The 18,548-nt window shown below is 37.4% G+C and overlaps 1 protein-coding gene across 1 annotated transcript in view; it reads right to left on the bottom strand.

Annotated features, from left to right (window-relative positions):
• LOC112055769 (diacylglycerol kinase 1) overlaps nt 1–18,548 on the bottom strand; it is a 123,734-nt gene that overhangs the window by 29,488 nt on the left and 75,698 nt on the right. Inside the window, exon 3 of the mRNA XM_052886829.1 lies at nt 13,000–13,067. Within this exon, the coding sequence (XP_052742789.1) occupies nt 13,000–13,067 (68 nt within the window). The remainder of the gene's footprint in view (nt 1–12,999; nt 13,068–18,548) is intronic.

Below are 18,548 nucleotides of genomic sequence, written 5' to 3'. Positions count from 1 at the left end.
GCCAGCGTGGTGGACTATTGGCCTAACCCCTCTCATTCTGAGAGGAGACTCGAGCTCAGCAGTGAGCCGAATATGGGTTGATAACGTTACCTTTTTTATACAAGCAATAAATAGACGATGATAATTCATCGTCTATTTTTTGCTTATTCCTCAAAATACAATATTTTCTTTGAGTGTATCTACTATATTTTTCACAGGTTAAATCTAAAAATTTAATATTTTTAGAAAATATGTTGGGAACCCAACCTGTAGTCCTGACAACTACTAACATTATAAAGCTGAAGAGTTTCTTTGTTTGATTGAACGCGCTAATCTCAGGAACTACTGGTCCGATTTGAAAAATTCTTTCAGTATTAGATAGCCCATTTATCGAGGAAGGCTATATATTATACCCGTATTCCTACGGGAACAGGAACCACGCGGTTGAAACCGCGCGGCGTCAGCTAGTGTTTTGATGTGTATGGAAAAAATCATGATTATCATATGAATAGTCAAGGTTTAACAAACTAATGAACTTACATTAAATGGTCAGTGGTCCCGTATGTTTTATTTACTTTACCGAGCGTAAGTAAGGCAATATAAAAGTTAATGTGAACAAATGCGATGGAAGGAGCGTTAACACATCTTTATTGTGAGCTTAGGGTGATTACAAACTAAGCGAGTTATAGTATTATTACATTGATAATTTGATTAACTCATAATTGAGGTTTTATGATATGAAAGTAGGTAAACTTTATCATAAAACCTCAATTATGAGTTAGTGAAATTATTAAAGTACTCGCGGGCGCACTGTGGTTTCTTTACCTCTCTACCCGCGTATTTCCCGTTCACGTTTTCAATCCTCATCATACGTTGCTTCTATATAAAATCAGATTCATGAATATATAATAATTTATTTATTTTGCTATAACCCGCGAAAAGCCGACGAACCCATGCGACAACGTCACTCAGGTCCGACAAAATACTCTGTACGTACGTTTCACCTCGTAACCGGAGCGTCCTCAGGAGATGTTGACTCTACAACGTGCAATTGCAAATTCAGATTCCTTTTGAGTAGCTTAAATACAGGCCTAAACATGTAAAGTTACGATACGATTCATTGTACCATATTATAGAATTATAATGTTGTGTATCTCGATCTAGAACTAGAACTGTTCATCGTAAAAAATATGTTAAAACCTTGAAGCTTTCAGAAAAATCGCAGTAATGGATGCTTATTTCAAAAACCCGCTCCGCATGTAGACACCCTTACAGTAATAAATTAGGTAATAGGGTAGGTGGTAGGTGCGTATATTAGTACGCGTCGCTGCACGCGTTAGACGCTTATTACGGGCCTTTGCGAAAAAATTGCCTTGTTAGAGGTAAGCGTTATTGTGTATACCCGTGTAAGTTTAGCTCACGATAACTCGTTGCTACAAGTAAAAGTACATAAATATGTATACTAATATAGTAAAGAGGTAAATTTTGCGTGTTTGTGAAGTTCTAGGGGGTAATCTCAAGAGCTACAAAACTGATTTTGCCTTTTTACTTGTCCAAGCTTGTACTGTTATATGTGCTGAGGATTAGAACAAAAATTGTGACTAACATTTAAACTTTTAAAGTATACATATATCTTTATTATGTTTAATATGGTATTGACTTACTGACTGCTATATCAATTTTCCTTTTGTGGCATATAGGCTAACCACTCCATTATCAATTGAAAATAGCATTAGCGTTATAAATACACTTATCTCCTTCTAAAACATATCACACACAACTGTTTATCGCATACAATCACCTAGAAGCATTCTGCCGCCCTAGCCATGTTACATATCGATCTACAATCACCCACGCTTCGAAAATTAAAAAATGTATGTGAATGACATATCCGATTAATTAGTAAACCTCATGAGCTATCGATAACGAATGTCCTCCCCTATCTGTGGTTCCAACTGAAAATCAGCGCTACGTGCCCTAATTCAAATGGTCACGTAGCATTGTGCTGAGCTGGGGCCATTTTCTGGGTTATGCCACACATCGCAGGGTATTGTCCTGGATGTCCTGGTGTACTGGAAATATTGTGATGTGTGGCATAATTTCGAAATAAACGAATTTTTCTTTCTTTCTTTCTTTCCCCATACATTTTTGTTTAGTTTTGAAAACGTTTGCGATTGTGGTAAAAGAATCGACATGTAAGATGGACAGATAGAAATATGAAGCTATGTAATAAACGAATTACATCGCTGTTGAGCAGGGTAAGGGGGAGCACCAACACCTTCCTGAAGGTGGTTGTTGACAATTTCAACTGCCCCATATTGAGGCACCGGGTACACACTCATATATGTGTACCCGGTGTATCAGTAAGGCGAGGCAGATATTAAAATTAATTTTAGCTTTAGTATTAGTATTAGTATTTTGTATTTCGCACTAACATAGATAATAAGCTAATAACTACTAACACTATATGGGTCAATGGCCTGAAATAAACAGATTTTATTTTATTTTTTTTATTTTAATATTTTAGAATTTAAGAATGTAATTTGTGGCATTGCTTAAAAATAAAGATCTTTCTTTCTTTTCTTTCTTTAAACAGCACGGTATGGAAAAATGGCTCTTTCAAAAAACCGCTCCGTATGTAGACACCCTTACAGTGATGAATTAGGTAATAGGGTAGGTGCGTATATTAGTACGCGCCGCTGCACGCGTTAGACGCTTATTACAGGCCTTCTGCGAAAATATTACCTTGTTAGAGGTAAGCGTTATTGTGTATACCCGTTTATAGTCAGGGATCCGTAGAACATTTTGTACTATCACTACTGTAATAAGTGGAGGATACGTGATAGCCTAGTGGATATGACCTCTGCCTCCGATTCCGGAGGGTGTGGGTTCGATTCTGGTCCGGGGCATGCACCTCCAACTTTTCAGTTGTGTGCATTTTAAAAAATTAAATAGGTATCACGTGTCTCAAACGGTGAAGGAAAACATCGTGAGGAAACCTGCATACCAGAGAATTTTCTTAATTCTCTGCGTGTGTGAAGTCTGCCAATCCGCATTGGGCCAGCGTGGTAGACTATTGGCCTAACCCCTCTCATTCTGAGAGGACACTCGAGCTCAGCAGTGAGCCAAATATGGGTTGATAATGATGATGACTGTAATAAGTAAGTAATATCTACAATATCAAATTTTTAGATTGTAGGTAATTTTACAATTTGAAAATTTGTTTTTAATTTTGGTTTTGGTGGTATTAGTTTGATTTTGTTTTTGAGCGCAATTTTGTCTCTCCACGTTTTAGTGGTCGTCTTTCTCGTCGTCGTCGAAAGTGTAATAAAAGACATTTAGGTAATTTTATAATTTGAAAATATGATTTTGGTTTTGTTTTGATTTTAGTTTTTAGCGATATTTTGTGTCTCCACGATACAGTAGTCGTCTATATAAATCTAAAACTTTAAAGGAGTTCAAGGGGGGGGGGGGGGGGAAACACCAAAATAACTTAATAACCCCATCTATACTAATATTATAAAGCTGAAAAGTTCGTTTGTTTGAACGCGCTGATCTCAGGAACTACTGGTCCGATTTGAAAAATTCATTCAGTGTTAGATAGCCCATTTATCGAGAAAGGCTAAAGTTTACATTATTGCCGTATTCCTACAGGAACAGGAACCACGCGGGTGAAACCGCATATCCATATAACAATATGCAAAACACGAGATACCCATTTAATGAAAGAATACCTAATGAGCCTCCCTGGTAAGCTCCTCACAAGCCTTTTGTAAAATTTACAAGGAATTCTAAAAATACCATGTCCAATTATACGAATCGATACAACAAAACGCTATCAAATTTCAACCTTAACGAGTAGAACATAGAGTTAATTTTTAAATGGTATTTGTTCGTTATTATCATGCCAGAGATTTTTTAGTATTCGCATACATTAGTGAAGTACGTTGAGGATTCACTGAATGAGTTTTTTTTAATACTAGGTACTAGGAACAAGCAGTTAGCCTACCTGAGGATTATTCAAATCCGCTACTAGCTGACGCCTACGGTTTCACCCGCGTAGTTCCTGTTTCAGTGGGAAAAAGGGGATAAAATATAGTCTATGACACTAACAAATAACGTGGATTACCCTCTACAATTCCACAAACTTTACCTCTTATAATATTAGTATAGAAGTATAGATATCGATGTCTTTCAGTCGATTGTCAACCGAGCCTATTTGACATTAGTTTCTACGTTTTCCATAGATGATATGGGGTATAAAATCAGTAAAATTATCTTCTATGGAAAAGGGTTTTAATATTTTTATGCCGTGGAAAGAAAGCAGGGTCACTGTTCACTGCGCCACGCGACCGTCAATATTGTTGGGATTCAATATTTGTTGCGTCAGAGCTGTGAAAGCGGAATTTTTCATTTTATTAGAAATAAAAATACAATTCGCGTAGGTAGGTATCTTTTGTGTATCAATTTACTTTTCTCCACTCTTCTTTGAAAATAGATTTGTTGGAACGAAGCCTCTTATCGCGCGTTGCGAATGGGGCTAGACGGAAAAAATTAAGACCAAAAGTTGTAACGACACTTTTTATAGTTGTAAGCCGTGCGGCGTGCGCGTGTCTCTCTGTCTCTCTCTCTCTTTCTCATGGAAAGCAAGCCGCTTATTTTCGTTTCGTCTTTTTCGCATTTAACAGTGTGGTGCGACGATTATTTTTGAAATGGAATGGGATAGGATGGGATGGAATGGTATGGTATAGAATAGGATGGGATTGGGTGGGATGGGATCGAATAGGATGGTATGGGATGGGATGGGATGGGATGGGAGTGATGATAGCTATAGCGATAGCAATATCGATAGCGATAACTTCGTTTTTACCTGGTAATTTCCCATGACTCCTCTCAAGTTTTAATGTTACTATTTTATCATACTTTACAGGTTTCCTCTAGAACATGTCGTCAGTCAAGACTTGAATACACCCATGAGGGTATGGAAAACCACAACTGGAAAGGCAGTCTAATGCAATGTTTATCAGAAAAGAGGAACCAAAACGTTGTGTACCTACGACCCAATAATAATTTTATACTATAGATCGGTTATGTCGCTTCAAAATCACCGCAAAAATTTATTCGAATAATAGGCTACAACACTATTTTGACTTGCTGAATACGCTCAATTTTGTAAGCGTCGTAAATACTCGGTCATATCGAATGACTATGTATTTGCGGCGCTTGCCTTTGAGACTTTAGGCCCACGGTCAACAGATACAAAAAAAAATTCAATGCTATGTCTGACAAATTGGCCCATGCTTTACCCAAGAGCTGGCGCTTATTTGGCCCAAAGGTTAAGCCTTGCTATCCAGAGAGGTCATAGCGCTAGTGTGTTGGGTGCCTTGCCTCTGGGTGAACAATTAGATTTGTGTGGTGTGTATTTGTTATAATTATTTTATTTATTATAAATTTCAATTTAATATACTGCGTACTTCTTAGTTTTAATTTATATATTTTATTCGTCATTCTATTGTATTGAGTGTTAATGTATATAAATAAAATTCTACAAAAAAAAAAATTGACTTTAATTCAATTATATATTTATGTATATACATATTTTACACTTCCTGAACACACAACTCGACATTGTAGACAATAATTACGTATTATTTGATTAAATGACATTCGTTGTAGACCACAACTAACATTGAGTTGACTATAAACTTCCTCTTTTGAGCGCCTCATTTACTGATGCGCTAGTAACACATCTAACAGTATTTAATATCATTACTACAATCTATGTCCAAGAGATACCGACTACAGTATATTATGTATTCTGTGGTAAGCAGATCACTACGAAGCCTGACAGTCTTGTGGTAAAAGGAATATATAATTGAATATATAATTGAGCGCACTCATGTAAATAATGTAAAATGTGTTAAATAAATCATGTAGAAAGACGACAGGGTAGACATCTTTCTGCATCCTTGATACTGTTATGAATTATGTGCTTCGAGTAATTTACCCAATATTGTGCATATTTTATTATTACAGTCCAGCCGCTGAGTTTGCGTCTCTGACAGGTGGTGATCGAAAGGGACGAACATATTCCATTACAATTACCTCGTTATTTTATCTCATCTCTATAGTAATGAATGATTTGACTCGAGTAATTTACCCAATATTGTGGATGTTTATTATTACAGTCCAGCCGCTGAGTTTGCGTCTCTGACAGGTCGTGATCGAAAGGGACAAACATATTCCATTACAATTACCTCGTTATTTTGTCTCATCTTTAGTGATAATATTATGTGTCTCGAGTAATTAACCCATTAGATATTGTGCATATTATATTATTACAGTCAACACTTTATTACATAGTTTGCATTTCTGACAAGTCGTGATTGCAAACTCATAGGACAGCGTCTCAGTGGAGTCACTGATAAACAAACTAACTATAAAGAAAAGTAAGGAAGAGATTATGATCGTCATGATATTTAGTCAAGTCAAGTCGGTAAAAAAATTGAGAGTAGCAATCGATGCAGTATCAAATATCTCGCAAAGATATCAAACCGCGATAATAGCAGTGTTGTCGTCAAACACGTAAACAGGCTACAGTGACAACGTAGGGTTGGCATTAACTTTAAAATACTGGCAAAAAATATAAAAACGCAGATTAAACCCGTCCCTTCCTTGCCCGCGGCTTCGAGTTAAGTACATTTTGTTAATCAACTTAACGGCTTGAACTTTCGCAATCCCCTGATTGTAAAAGCTGAATCTCGAAAATATCGTAACTTTAAAATATATTGTAGTTGTATAACTAAACAATTTAAATACCTACCATAAAATATTTCAGTTTCTGGAGAACAAACTGAACATTTCATTTTTCTTTAACTTTTTTTTTTTAAATAACAATAAAAAAGTGCTGTTTTATCGTGTTTCGTTTTTCGCTCGGAAAATGCTTATCTATAGGCTTAAGATGCGTGCCATGACTCTCATGAGGCTGAATCTTAAATATCGCTTTCTCTTTCGTTCTATCGCAATGAAAGAGAAAGCGATATATCCAGTACCATTTTGTCTTCACGAAATATGTCGTGGCCTGGCAGTACGGTTTAGCGGGGCGGGGATCAAACCCAGGACCTCTTGGATTGAGTCCAACCACTCAACAGCAAAGCTATTGAGATGTAGAGTACCTATATTGTTGAATCACACTTCACATCACTAATATTATAAAGGCGAAAGTTTGTGTGTGTGTTTGTTTGTTCGTCCTATACACCGCTAATAACCGAATTGGCAGAAATTTGTTATGGAAATAGATTTTGCTCTGGATTAACATATAGACTACTTTTCATCCCGGAAAAATCCATGGCTCCCGTGTGATTTTTGAAAAACTGTTTCACGTGGACGAAGACGATGATGACTAGGTTTGAATATAATGATTTTTATGATACATTCGGGTACATAAGGTCAATGTTAACTAATTTATACATAAAAAGCAAAGATTGTCTGGATATTTGAAAAATAAATAAGATTATAAAATTTCAAAATCTATTAAATTTTTTTATCGTAATTTTATGAAAATTCATACAGTTTTAGCTTCCTTACATTAAATGTGACATTTTTCAATAAATGAACTATAAACATAAAAGCACAAATAACAAAGATATTAGTAATTTTGTTTGAACGCCCATACAAACCTAACGATCAGCGAGCCAACGACGTCACTTTAATCGTGTCATTTTGTATGGGGCGTTTTTCAGGGATCCGCGGCAGCGCCGCAAATCTGACCCTTTAAATCCCTGTAGCTCCGAAAATAATGATCGCAGATACCCTGTTACTTTTACAAAATTGCTTTGCTATTAGTATACTCTTAATTTATATACAATTTAAAAAACTGGCATCATCCCTATTGGATAGATAAATGAATGAATGAATGAGTGAATGAATGAATGAATGAATTATTGAATGAATGAATTAATGAATGAATGATAGTTTATTCATTATTAAAGAAGTAGCGTCCAACGGTTTAACTAAATGTAAAACCGTGAATGAGATAAATGCTTAAATAAACGCGCGCTGTGTTGATTGCCAATTAATTGAAGAGGTTGTTGAATTAATTGTCAACCCTAATGTAACCCTTACCCGGACGCCGCCGCGTCGCACTCGTTAGCGAATATTCGCAAGGATTTTCCTGTCGTGGCGACAGGGGAGGAAACTAAGTACCTAACTTAAACTTATATACTCTTTTTATAGTAATAATTGACGGATTAAGCAGAAAATCTTTCTTTTATTTATGAGCAACATTTTGAAAATTTAAATTAGACCAGTCATTTAAGCTTAAATTAGGCAAGAATCTCGGAATTCGAGACACCCAGCTGTAAGTTTTTTTTTTTTATTCTTTACAAGTTAACCCTTGACTACAATCTCACCTGATGTTAAGTGATGATGCAGTCTAAGATGGAAGCGGGCTAACTTGTTAGGAGGAGGATGAAAATCCACACCCCTTTCGGTTTCTACACGGCATCGTACCGGAACGCTAAATCGCTTGGCGGTACATCTTTGCCGGTAGGGTGCTAACTAGCCACGGCCGAAGCCTCCCACCAGCCAGACCTGGACAAATTATGAAAATCTCAATCTACCCAGCCGGGGATCGAACCCAGGACCTCCGTTTTGTAAATCCACCGCGCATACCACTGCGCCACGGAGGCCGTCAAAAAAAAGTTTGTAAATACTTGTATATTTACACACTAAAAGTTGTCCCAAAACCTACACATGGTAGGGTGTACGCGACTAAGTACATAACTTATACTCTCTTTTTTATAATAATAATTATTGACGGATTAAAGCAGAAAAGCAGATAACCTATTTTTTATTTACGGGCGCCATTTTGAAAATTTAAATAGGCCATGTCACTACCGAAATTCCTCAGTGCCTGAAGACGAAAGTCTACGAACAGTGTGAGTTGCCAGTGATGACTTACGGATCCGAGACTTGGTCGCTAACTATGCGTCTTATTAGAAGGCTCAAAGTCAATCAGCGGGCGATGGAGCGAGCTATGTTTGGAGTTTCTTTGCGTGATCAAAAATGAGAAGATCCACAGATGAACCAAAGTCACTGACATAGCTCAACGAGTCGCGAATCTGAAGTGGCAAAGGGCTGGCCATATAGTCCTAAGGTGCTGGAATGGCGACCCCACACCGGAAAACGCAGTGTTGGTCGACCCCCACTAGGTGGACCGAAGACATCAAGCGGGTTGCACGGAGTCGCTGGATGCTGGCGAGTCGAGACCGTTTTGCTTGGAAGTCCAGCAGTGGACGTCCATCGGCTGATAATGATGATGGACGATGATGAATGACACTACCATAGTTTTGACGAACTCAATGACACCTCATATGTCAAAAACCTTTCAGCCGTCTGGGCTGTACGGCGTGCCTGGACATACATACACACATTTATAAATACATACGCCAGAAAAACATTACCCTCCTTCTGACGCAGTCGGGTAAAAACTACAGCTCTTTTTAACAGACTTCCAAATGGAAGATTGAAAAAAGAAGGAAAAGTTCTACGAGTAGGTATCTATGCTATATGTACCTCCTTATGTATGTATTATTATTTTTATTTTCATATTTTCATCATTCAGGCTATGACCCCATGGCAGTTTTCATTTTTTGGCTATGGTTTCCATTGAAATTACAGATTGCTGCTGTATTGACGGCCTCCGTGGCGCAGTGGTATGCGCGGTGGATTTACAAGACGGAGGTCCTGGGTTCGATCCCCGGCTGGGCAGACTGAGATTTTCTTAATTTGTCCAGGTCTGGCTGGCTGGAGGCTTCGGCCGTGGCTAGTTACCACCCTACCGGCAAAGACGTACCGCCAAGCGATTTAGCGTTCCGGTACGATGCCGTGTAGAAACCAAAAGGGGTGTGGATTTTCATTCTCCTCCTAACAAGTTAGCCCGCTTCCATCTTAGACTGCATCATCACTTACCATCAGGTGAGATTGTAGTCAAGGGCTAACTTGTAAAGAATAATAAAAAAAAAATTAACGATTCTCCTCATAATATCAGGTCAACCCTTACTATAAAAAAATACAATAGGTAGGTATGGATAACAATTATTTTAAGATTGAATTTAAAATCCCTTTCAAAATTAACAATATTCATATTGAAAGCATTCATTACTCAACGCAAATAGCCTATGACGTTTTTATATCTTACGTCATAGCTCATGTAATCCATCGCGCGGGACCTCGACACCGTTTCCCGTGACGTCATCATGCAATGCCTACCAGAATTTGCTAATCGACTTCCGACTTTATGTGCTATGACATAGAGTTACTTATTTATTTATTTTTACAATCGAAGGGTCAGTCAGTCGATAGTGTGCGGCCCGGTTGTGACGTCATGACAGAAAGAGACGGGTGATATGACGTAATGTATTGCCATTTCATTCATATTGGATTTTATGAGATCTTGTGCAATATGGGTCCTCGTAGAGATGATAATATTGCTGAGCTATTCACGAGCTGAGAATTTTCTGAGAATTTCTTAGAATAACCCTTCTTGCAGTCCAGTAAAAAGAATAGGACTCGAGCTTAGGATCTCTTGATCCAAAATCACACATTACGCTGACGATAACAGGAGCTTCGAGTCAGTTGAAATTTCATTGTATACCATTCTAGGTAATGAAAATTCTCATCTCTGCTAGGAGTTTTGAAAAAAGAACAGTCAACGCTAAAAGATAACGTTTACTTTTTTAATCCGTGGTTTTGACTTTACAAGAGATCTATCTCATAACCACAGATTAAAGAATAATAGACAGTTAAAGCGCACGGAACACGGTGTCGTAGCCGTTCCAAATACAAAATTCAAAAACTAATACATTCTCGAGTCAGTACGACACGAAGCGTCTCATCAGTAATTTTCAATATTACAAATTATGAAAAAAGTTTGTATATGCGTTTGTCAAGGAGACGAATGTTTGCGTTTTATATATAGGTTCCACCGGCTTCACCACGCTACTTGTAAAGACTTATTCTGGATCACTATTTATTCTGTGCTTATAACTTTGTAACAGTACCTAAAACCAATTTGAAATTGGTAAGTTTTGAAAACCAACTTCATAATGTTTTAGTTGGAAATATGCGGTTAATTGCAACCAACTTCACATCCAATGTTTTCATTGTTAGATAGTCCAGAAATTGGCCGTAATTTTCGAAATTGGATCAACATTATTACTAATTTCAGAAACTATAGTTTAAACGAATAACTAGAATGTAAATTAACTCGTTCGTTTCGTAAAGTTTGATAAAACAATTCTAGGTCAAACTGGAACAGTATCCCTATACAAACGGTAGTGCGCAAACATCAATTTAAAAGTTCAAACAATGCATAGACAATAGAGTAGTGTTGGTACATGCATAGACAATCCGCACAATTTATTCTGTTCCAATTTGCACCTGTATTTTTAAACGGGAAATGGAAAAAGTTTCCCGTTTTATTTTCTGTTTTAGCCGACTTCGAAAAAAGAAGAAGAGGTGAGGTATATCTCAGACTAATTATTGTATAGGACCTGCCTAGCTAGACGTTACTTTTCTGTCAAAGTATATGATAAATGATCTTATGCGATTATAAAAACTGTCTTTAAAGAATCGATGTTAAATAGTTGTAATCGTTTTCATTGGTTAAAGAGCTCCGTAAAAATACCTTTTCACTACTCTTGCTCAAAAACACTGTCATATTACCACTCCACAGCGGGGCTAAACAAGCATATTAGCCTCTAGGGGCTAAAGTAATTTTGTTTTTTTAATTCTTGTCTGTTACGAGTACTAGCCTACTATAAAACGGAGGAGGTTTTATTCGAAAATTGAATCATTATAGGTAAGGTTCTGATTGTTTTGAAAAATAAATATAAAACTTTAAATTGGAAATAAATGCAGCGTTCTTGTCTGTGGAATGCGTTCATTTTTTTATTTAAATTTATTGAAGACATGGGACATCCTTTACGGTGTAATACCTTTGCCTTTTTCTCATGTGAAAAAAATAAAATTAAAAAGCGAGAATTTAAAAAACAAATAATACATACTTGATTTATTTCAGAAAATAATTGTAAATTTGTGACTGTAACTTTCATATATTTCAACATTAATTGTTATTAGTGTCTTCATCTACTGAGAATGGTGATCCTAATTTGGAGATGGATGAAATTTTCAATCTGTTACCATCAAAGTCCAGACGCATTTACTTAAATACTTACCTACGAAAAATTTAATAAGTGAAGAAAACAACAACAAATGGATTCACTTACAAGGAAGAAAGGAGTTTTTAAAAACTATTATCTCCCACGTTTACCTCATATACTCGTTATTCAGTAGTCGGAAATTATGTTACCGGGTAAAAGCATCTCCCATAATATCCAAAATTGTAGACTTTGTACATTTAATTTTCAATTAAATAAATAATTAAATATTGAACTAAACTATTTTATTTTCTCGCAATCGTAGTGAAAAGAGTGTAACACGTGGGGCTAAACCCATTATATACTCGGTTTCTATTTAGGCGCCCCTCGACTTACGTCTCAGGCCCTAAAAATACCTCGTATATAATGGGTCTTTTTAGCCCCTTGTATAACAATCTACTATTTTGTGTAGTTGAATGGTGTAAAAACGGGTTATGCCTTCTAGTTTAGTATAATAAATAAGCATAGATTTACGAGTCGGTACAAGTAGAAATAAGTAAGTTCAAATGTAAGCTCGTTTTCTCCGTAAATGACTAGACAATTTTGTTCGTGATTATGAATACTTGATAACGCCTCGATCGATTTGAATTTTTAGGGTTCCCAACGTACGTAGTACAAAAACGGAACCCTTATAATCCGTCTCGCGCACATTTCAGGGTCTGTCTGTTTTTTTTATGTTTTAACTGATTTTGCATATCATAGACCTTCAATATGGGACTCCTCACCCTAATCATGGTCCCATGGGGGTCGATATAGATAAATCACTCTACTTATTAATAGCAATTAATCAATCACTTACTCCATCTGGATTCTGTTTTTTAACTTCTGCCAGCTGCTTGAGAACATCTTCTAATTTTCTGCTCGAATCTGCAAAACAACCATAATACTGTAAGTTATTATTAGTATTTCGCAGATTTTCACCAAAGCGGATTCAGCATAACATGTAAAATTTACAATTTTATAAAACACCTGAATGTCATGAAATTATCATATATGCCATCGAGTATATTTGCAGACATTCGATTGTTCTTCCCCACTTTCACCCCCACAATTTTTAAACGGCTCAACCGATTTAAGAAATTAAATATCACGTGTCTCAAGCGGTGAAGGAAAACATCGTGAGGAAACCTTCATACCAGAGAATTTTCTTAATTCTCTGCCTGTGTGAAGTCTGCCAATTCGCATTGGGCCAGCGTGGTGGACTATTGGCCTAACCCATTTCATTCTGAGAGGAGACTTGAGCTCAGCAGTGAGCCGAATATGGGTTGATAACGAATACGAATACGATTTTCATCAAACATGTCTAAGAATACTCGTCCGTAAGTCACCTTTTATACAAAAAAAAAATCGCTTCGCCGTTCGAAAGCTATGGTGCCACAGAGTGACTGACAGACAGAAAAGTCAAACTTATAACACCCTCCTTTTGACGGCCCCCGTGGCGTAGTGGTATACGCAATGGACTTACAAGTCCTGGGTTCGATCCCCGGCTGGACCGATTGAGGTTTTCTAAATTGGGCCAGGTCTGGCTGGTGGAAGGCTTTAGCCGCGGCTAGTTACCACCCTGCCGACAAAGACGTACCGCCAAGCGATTTAGCGTTCCGGTACAATGTCGTGTAGAAATCGAAAGGGGTGTGGATTTCATCCTCCGCCTAACTTGAACGCACTTGGACCACGGTATCAGATGAAAATAAGCACTGCATCCCCTTTGTATTAGGAGGTTTTTTTGATGGCCTCCGAGGCGCAGTGGTGGTGGATTTACAAGACGGAGGTCCTGGGTTCGATCCACGGCTGGACCGGTTGAGGTTTTCTTAATTGGTCTGGCTAATGGCTTCGGCCGTGGCTAGTTAACACTCTACCGACAAAGACGTACCGCCAAGCGATTTAGCGGCATGTCGTGTAGAAACTGGAAGGTGTGTGGATTTTCATCCTCCGCCTAACAAGCTCGCTTCCATCTTAGATTGCATCATCACTTAGAGATGAGATTGTAGTCAAGGGCTAACTTGTAAAGAATAAAAAAAAACAACCCCTCTTTTTGCAAAACAACCCCTCTCAAAGGGACGTTCGAAACTCTAAAAAATTTAAAAAAAAAAAATTTAACCGACTTCAAAAATATAAAACATACTGACTTAACTAAAAAGCGAAAAATTACATCATACTAAGTTCTATCTATCATATTATGTACTAACAGATGATCAGTTTGAAGGCGGTGCTAGTCCAATGATGTATTAATTCAAGCCATGTAAGATTTAGGTTTTTCAGACAGTGTTCTTTCATGTAATTCTTTCAGAAATGGCTTATATTAACACAACACCGATTTAGCACCGCCTTCAAACTGATCATCAGTTAGTACATATGATGATAGATACCCCTCAGAAGTATACCCTTTCAAACAAAAAAATAATTATTCAAGTCGATCCAGGCGTCTTTGAGTAATCAGGTAACATACATACAAAAAAAAACATACAGATAAATTGAGAACCTCCTCCTTTTTTTGAAGTCGGTTAAAAATTAAAGGTTTACGGTCGAATTTCGTGCGATGTACGGTCAACATATAAATAGATTGGAACCTTGTTAGTGTAGTAATCCGTTGTGAAGCTATTACAGTCAGGCATATGGGGGAACGTATACCTGACATGTATACTCCGCCCTACTCTAATAAATTAATTTCCGTCCCTCAGGTATTGTTCAATGCACGCGTGGTCGGTTGGCTATACTATATGTATTGCACGCCTCATAAAGTGAAGTGTTTGAGGTCATACCCTTTATCGGACAAATTAAAAACGGGTAGCTTTCTGAACTTCATATATCTACTAGCTGACGCCGCGCAGTTTCACCCGCGTGGTTCCCGTTCCCGTAGGAATACAGGGATTAATATATAGCCTATAGCCTTCCTCGATAAATGAGCTATCTAACACTGAAAGAATTTTTCAAGTCGGACCAGTAGTTCCAGAGATTAGCGTGTTCAATCAAACAAACAAACAAACTCTTCAGCTTTATAATATTAGTATGGATATGGATATGGCAAATGAACTTTATAAAAAAATAGTGGGTATTTGAAAATGCCACATTGATGCAATGGTTTTGGATTACCAGGACCTGGGTTCTGGGTATAGATAGTATATTTATATTAGATTTTTACCATATATTTGTTATATTGTGAGCTCGAGTTTCCTCTCAGAATGAGAGGGGTTAGGCCAAAAGTCCACCACGCTGGCCCAATGCGGATTTGCAGACTTCACACACGCAGAGAATTAAGAAAATTATCTGATGTGCAGGTTTCCTCACGATGTTTTCCTTCACCGTTTGAGACACGTGATATTTAATTTCTTAAAATGCACACAACTGAAAAGTTGGAGGTGCATGCCCCGGGCCGGATTCGAACCTACTCCTTCCGGAATCGGAGGCAGATGTCATATCCACTGGGCTATCTCGTATTATATATTTTTTATTTTACTATCACGTATTATATTTGTTATTTACCTATAGATATCTGTATGATGATAATGATGTGTAGTCGCCGGATTCGTAAGCCGTTTTATGAATATATTGATTTTTATGAGACACTAGCTGACGCCGCGCGGTTTTACCCGCGTGGTTCCCGTTCTCGTAGGAAAACGGGGATAATTTATAGCCTTCATCGATAAATGGGCTATCTAACACTGAAAGAATTTTTCAAATCAGACCAGTACTTCCTGAGATTAGCGTGTTCAATCAAACAAACAAACAAACTCTTCGGCTTTAAGCAAAGATGTTTGCATAATAAATAAAAAATCAAAATATATTAACAATCTTTTATCTTAATTAAATGAAAATTCATACAGTTTTAGCTCTTCCTTAGATGAAACGTGACATTTTTCAAAATTCGAACCATTAACATAAACGCACAAATAACAATAATATTTGTAATATTTTTTCTACGCCCATAAAAATCTAGCTATTAATCGGGCTAAATAATCTAGCATTACGATCAACGACGTCATTAATTCGTGCCATTTTGTATGGGGCGTTTTTCAGGGATCCGTGACAGTGCAAATATGACCCTTTAAACCCCTGTAGCTCCGAAAGTAATGATCGCAGATGTCCTGTTACTTTTACAAAATTGCTTTAGCATAATCCTGATTTATATACAATTTAAAAAACTGCCATCATCCCTATTAGCTAAGCTCTTACGTTCACATAGTCACAGAAGTGGCTTAAGTCTGGAGTGAAAAAATGTTAGGTGCTGCGGATCTATAGGTCATTAGTCTAAGATTTTTACTTTATAAGTTCGTATAAGCATTAACATTGAGAGCTGTGATAGCCCAGTGGATATGACTTCTGCCTCCGATTCCGGAGGGTGTGGGTTCGAATCCGGTCCGGGGCATACACCTCCAACTTTTCAGTTGTGTGCATTTTAAGAAATTAAATATCACGTGTCTCAATCGGTGAAGAAAAACATCGTGAGGAAACCTGCATACCAGAGAATTATCCTAATTCTCTGAGTGTGTGAGGTCTGCCAATCCGCATTCGGCCAGCGTTGTGGACTATTGGCTTTACCCCTCTCATTCTGAGAGGAGACTCGAGCTGAGCAGTGAGCCGAATATGGGTTGATGACGACGATAAGCATTGAGCACATGTGAGGAGTGATATATACCACCATCAATACATGTAAATAAAAATAAAGAGAATGTCTGTGATTTCAAATTTTCCTCAAGTGATCTTGTTATTAATTTACATGTTAGTATAACAGAAATGAACTTTTTATAATTGTTGTCTGTCTGTCTGTTTGTTGGTTAATCTCTGGAACGACTGAACCAATTATAATGCAATTTTTACTGGATGATAAAGGAGATTACTGAGCAACATATTTTACTTTACTTTTACGATTTTCCCGGAAAAATCTATAGGATTTTGTGAAAAACAGAACTTCACGCGGATGAAATCGCGTGCGTCCGTTAATCCTACTTTACTATAAACGCTTATGTTTGTATGGATGTTTGGATGTTTGTTACTCTCTAACGCCGCTTCTACTGAAGCGATTTAGCTGAAAATTAGGACTCTGGATTAACACATAGGCTACTTTTTATCCCAAAAAATCTATGATTTCCCGAGATTTGCGAAAACTGATGATTTTGATGATATGAGTGTTTGGTACTTTTTCACGCCTCAACTACTGTACTGAATTAGCTGAAATTTGGTATTAAGATATATTATAGCCTGGATTAACACATAGACTACTTTTTATCCCGGAAAAATCCATGGTTCCCGAGGGATTTGTGAAAAACTAAATTCCACGCGGACGAAGTCGCGGGCGTCCGCTGGTTATGATATAAAACATCGTGGCACGGTGTTTGAGGTTTTAGTGAATTTTTTGAATATGTACTTAGCAAGTATGAAAATAGGACCTAAGTCCTAAGGTATTTTTCACCCTCCTAAGTTTGCCCTTTTTCCCACGCCCCATTGTAATTGTAATTTCAGTGTGTTTCCATGATAGAAATTTATATGACAAAACAACGTTTGCCGAGTCAGATATTATGTATTTATAAAATATCACAAAAACAAACAATAATCTTGACCCACTTCCACTTAACGATTTTAAAATTTTGCATGTTAGGTAAATTCTCGTGACAATACGTAAACATAACTAGGTACCTACGTGATAAAAATACTTAAACATAAAATTGCTTACTTAGCTAAACCGTTTTGGAGAGCCAACTTATACAGATAGATCTGGGTAAAGATAACTCTTTAATACTACGTGATAATACTACGAGTCATCATTATAAACAACCCATATTCGATTCACTGCTGAGCTCGAGTCTCCTCTCACATTGAGAGGGGTTAGGCAAATATCCACCACGCTGGCCCAATGCGGATTGGCAGACTTCACACGCTGAGAATTAAGAAAATTCTCTGGTGCATACCAGAGAATGTTTGAATGGTTTTCTCATGAATTTTCCTTCAATGTTTGAGACACGTGATATTTAATTTCTTAAAATGAACCCACACTCTCCAGAATCAGATGCAGAGGTCATAACCATTAGGCTATCACGGCTCTCTCTCTCTCTTTATTACTACGTGATAATACTACGAGTAGAGCTCTCGAAAACTTATTTTGAGAGAGCCGCCACCCACCCCAACTAACTAGTGGTTGAGGCTTGCAGCTACATCCCCGATATCAACGCTGATTGTAGACGCCCAAAAAACGTCCATTACGATCCTGACGATGACATAACGAACGACAATGCTTCCCAGGCAACAGAAACACAAGCTACACAGCGTCTTCGCCGGCGAAGACGAGGTCCCCGATATCTGACGTCACCCAGACGTGGGTTATTTAACTCACGATAATCGACTCACGTACTCCCT

The sequence above is a fragment of the Bicyclus anynana genome, chromosome 18 (assembly GCF_947172395.1).
Source record: "Bicyclus anynana chromosome 18, ilBicAnyn1.1, whole genome shotgun sequence".
NCBI lineage: Eukaryota > Metazoa > Arthropoda > Insecta > Lepidoptera > Nymphalidae > Bicyclus > Bicyclus anynana.
Note: the sequence above shows the minus strand (reverse complement) of the source record. Positions and strands in the feature narration are given on the sequence as shown.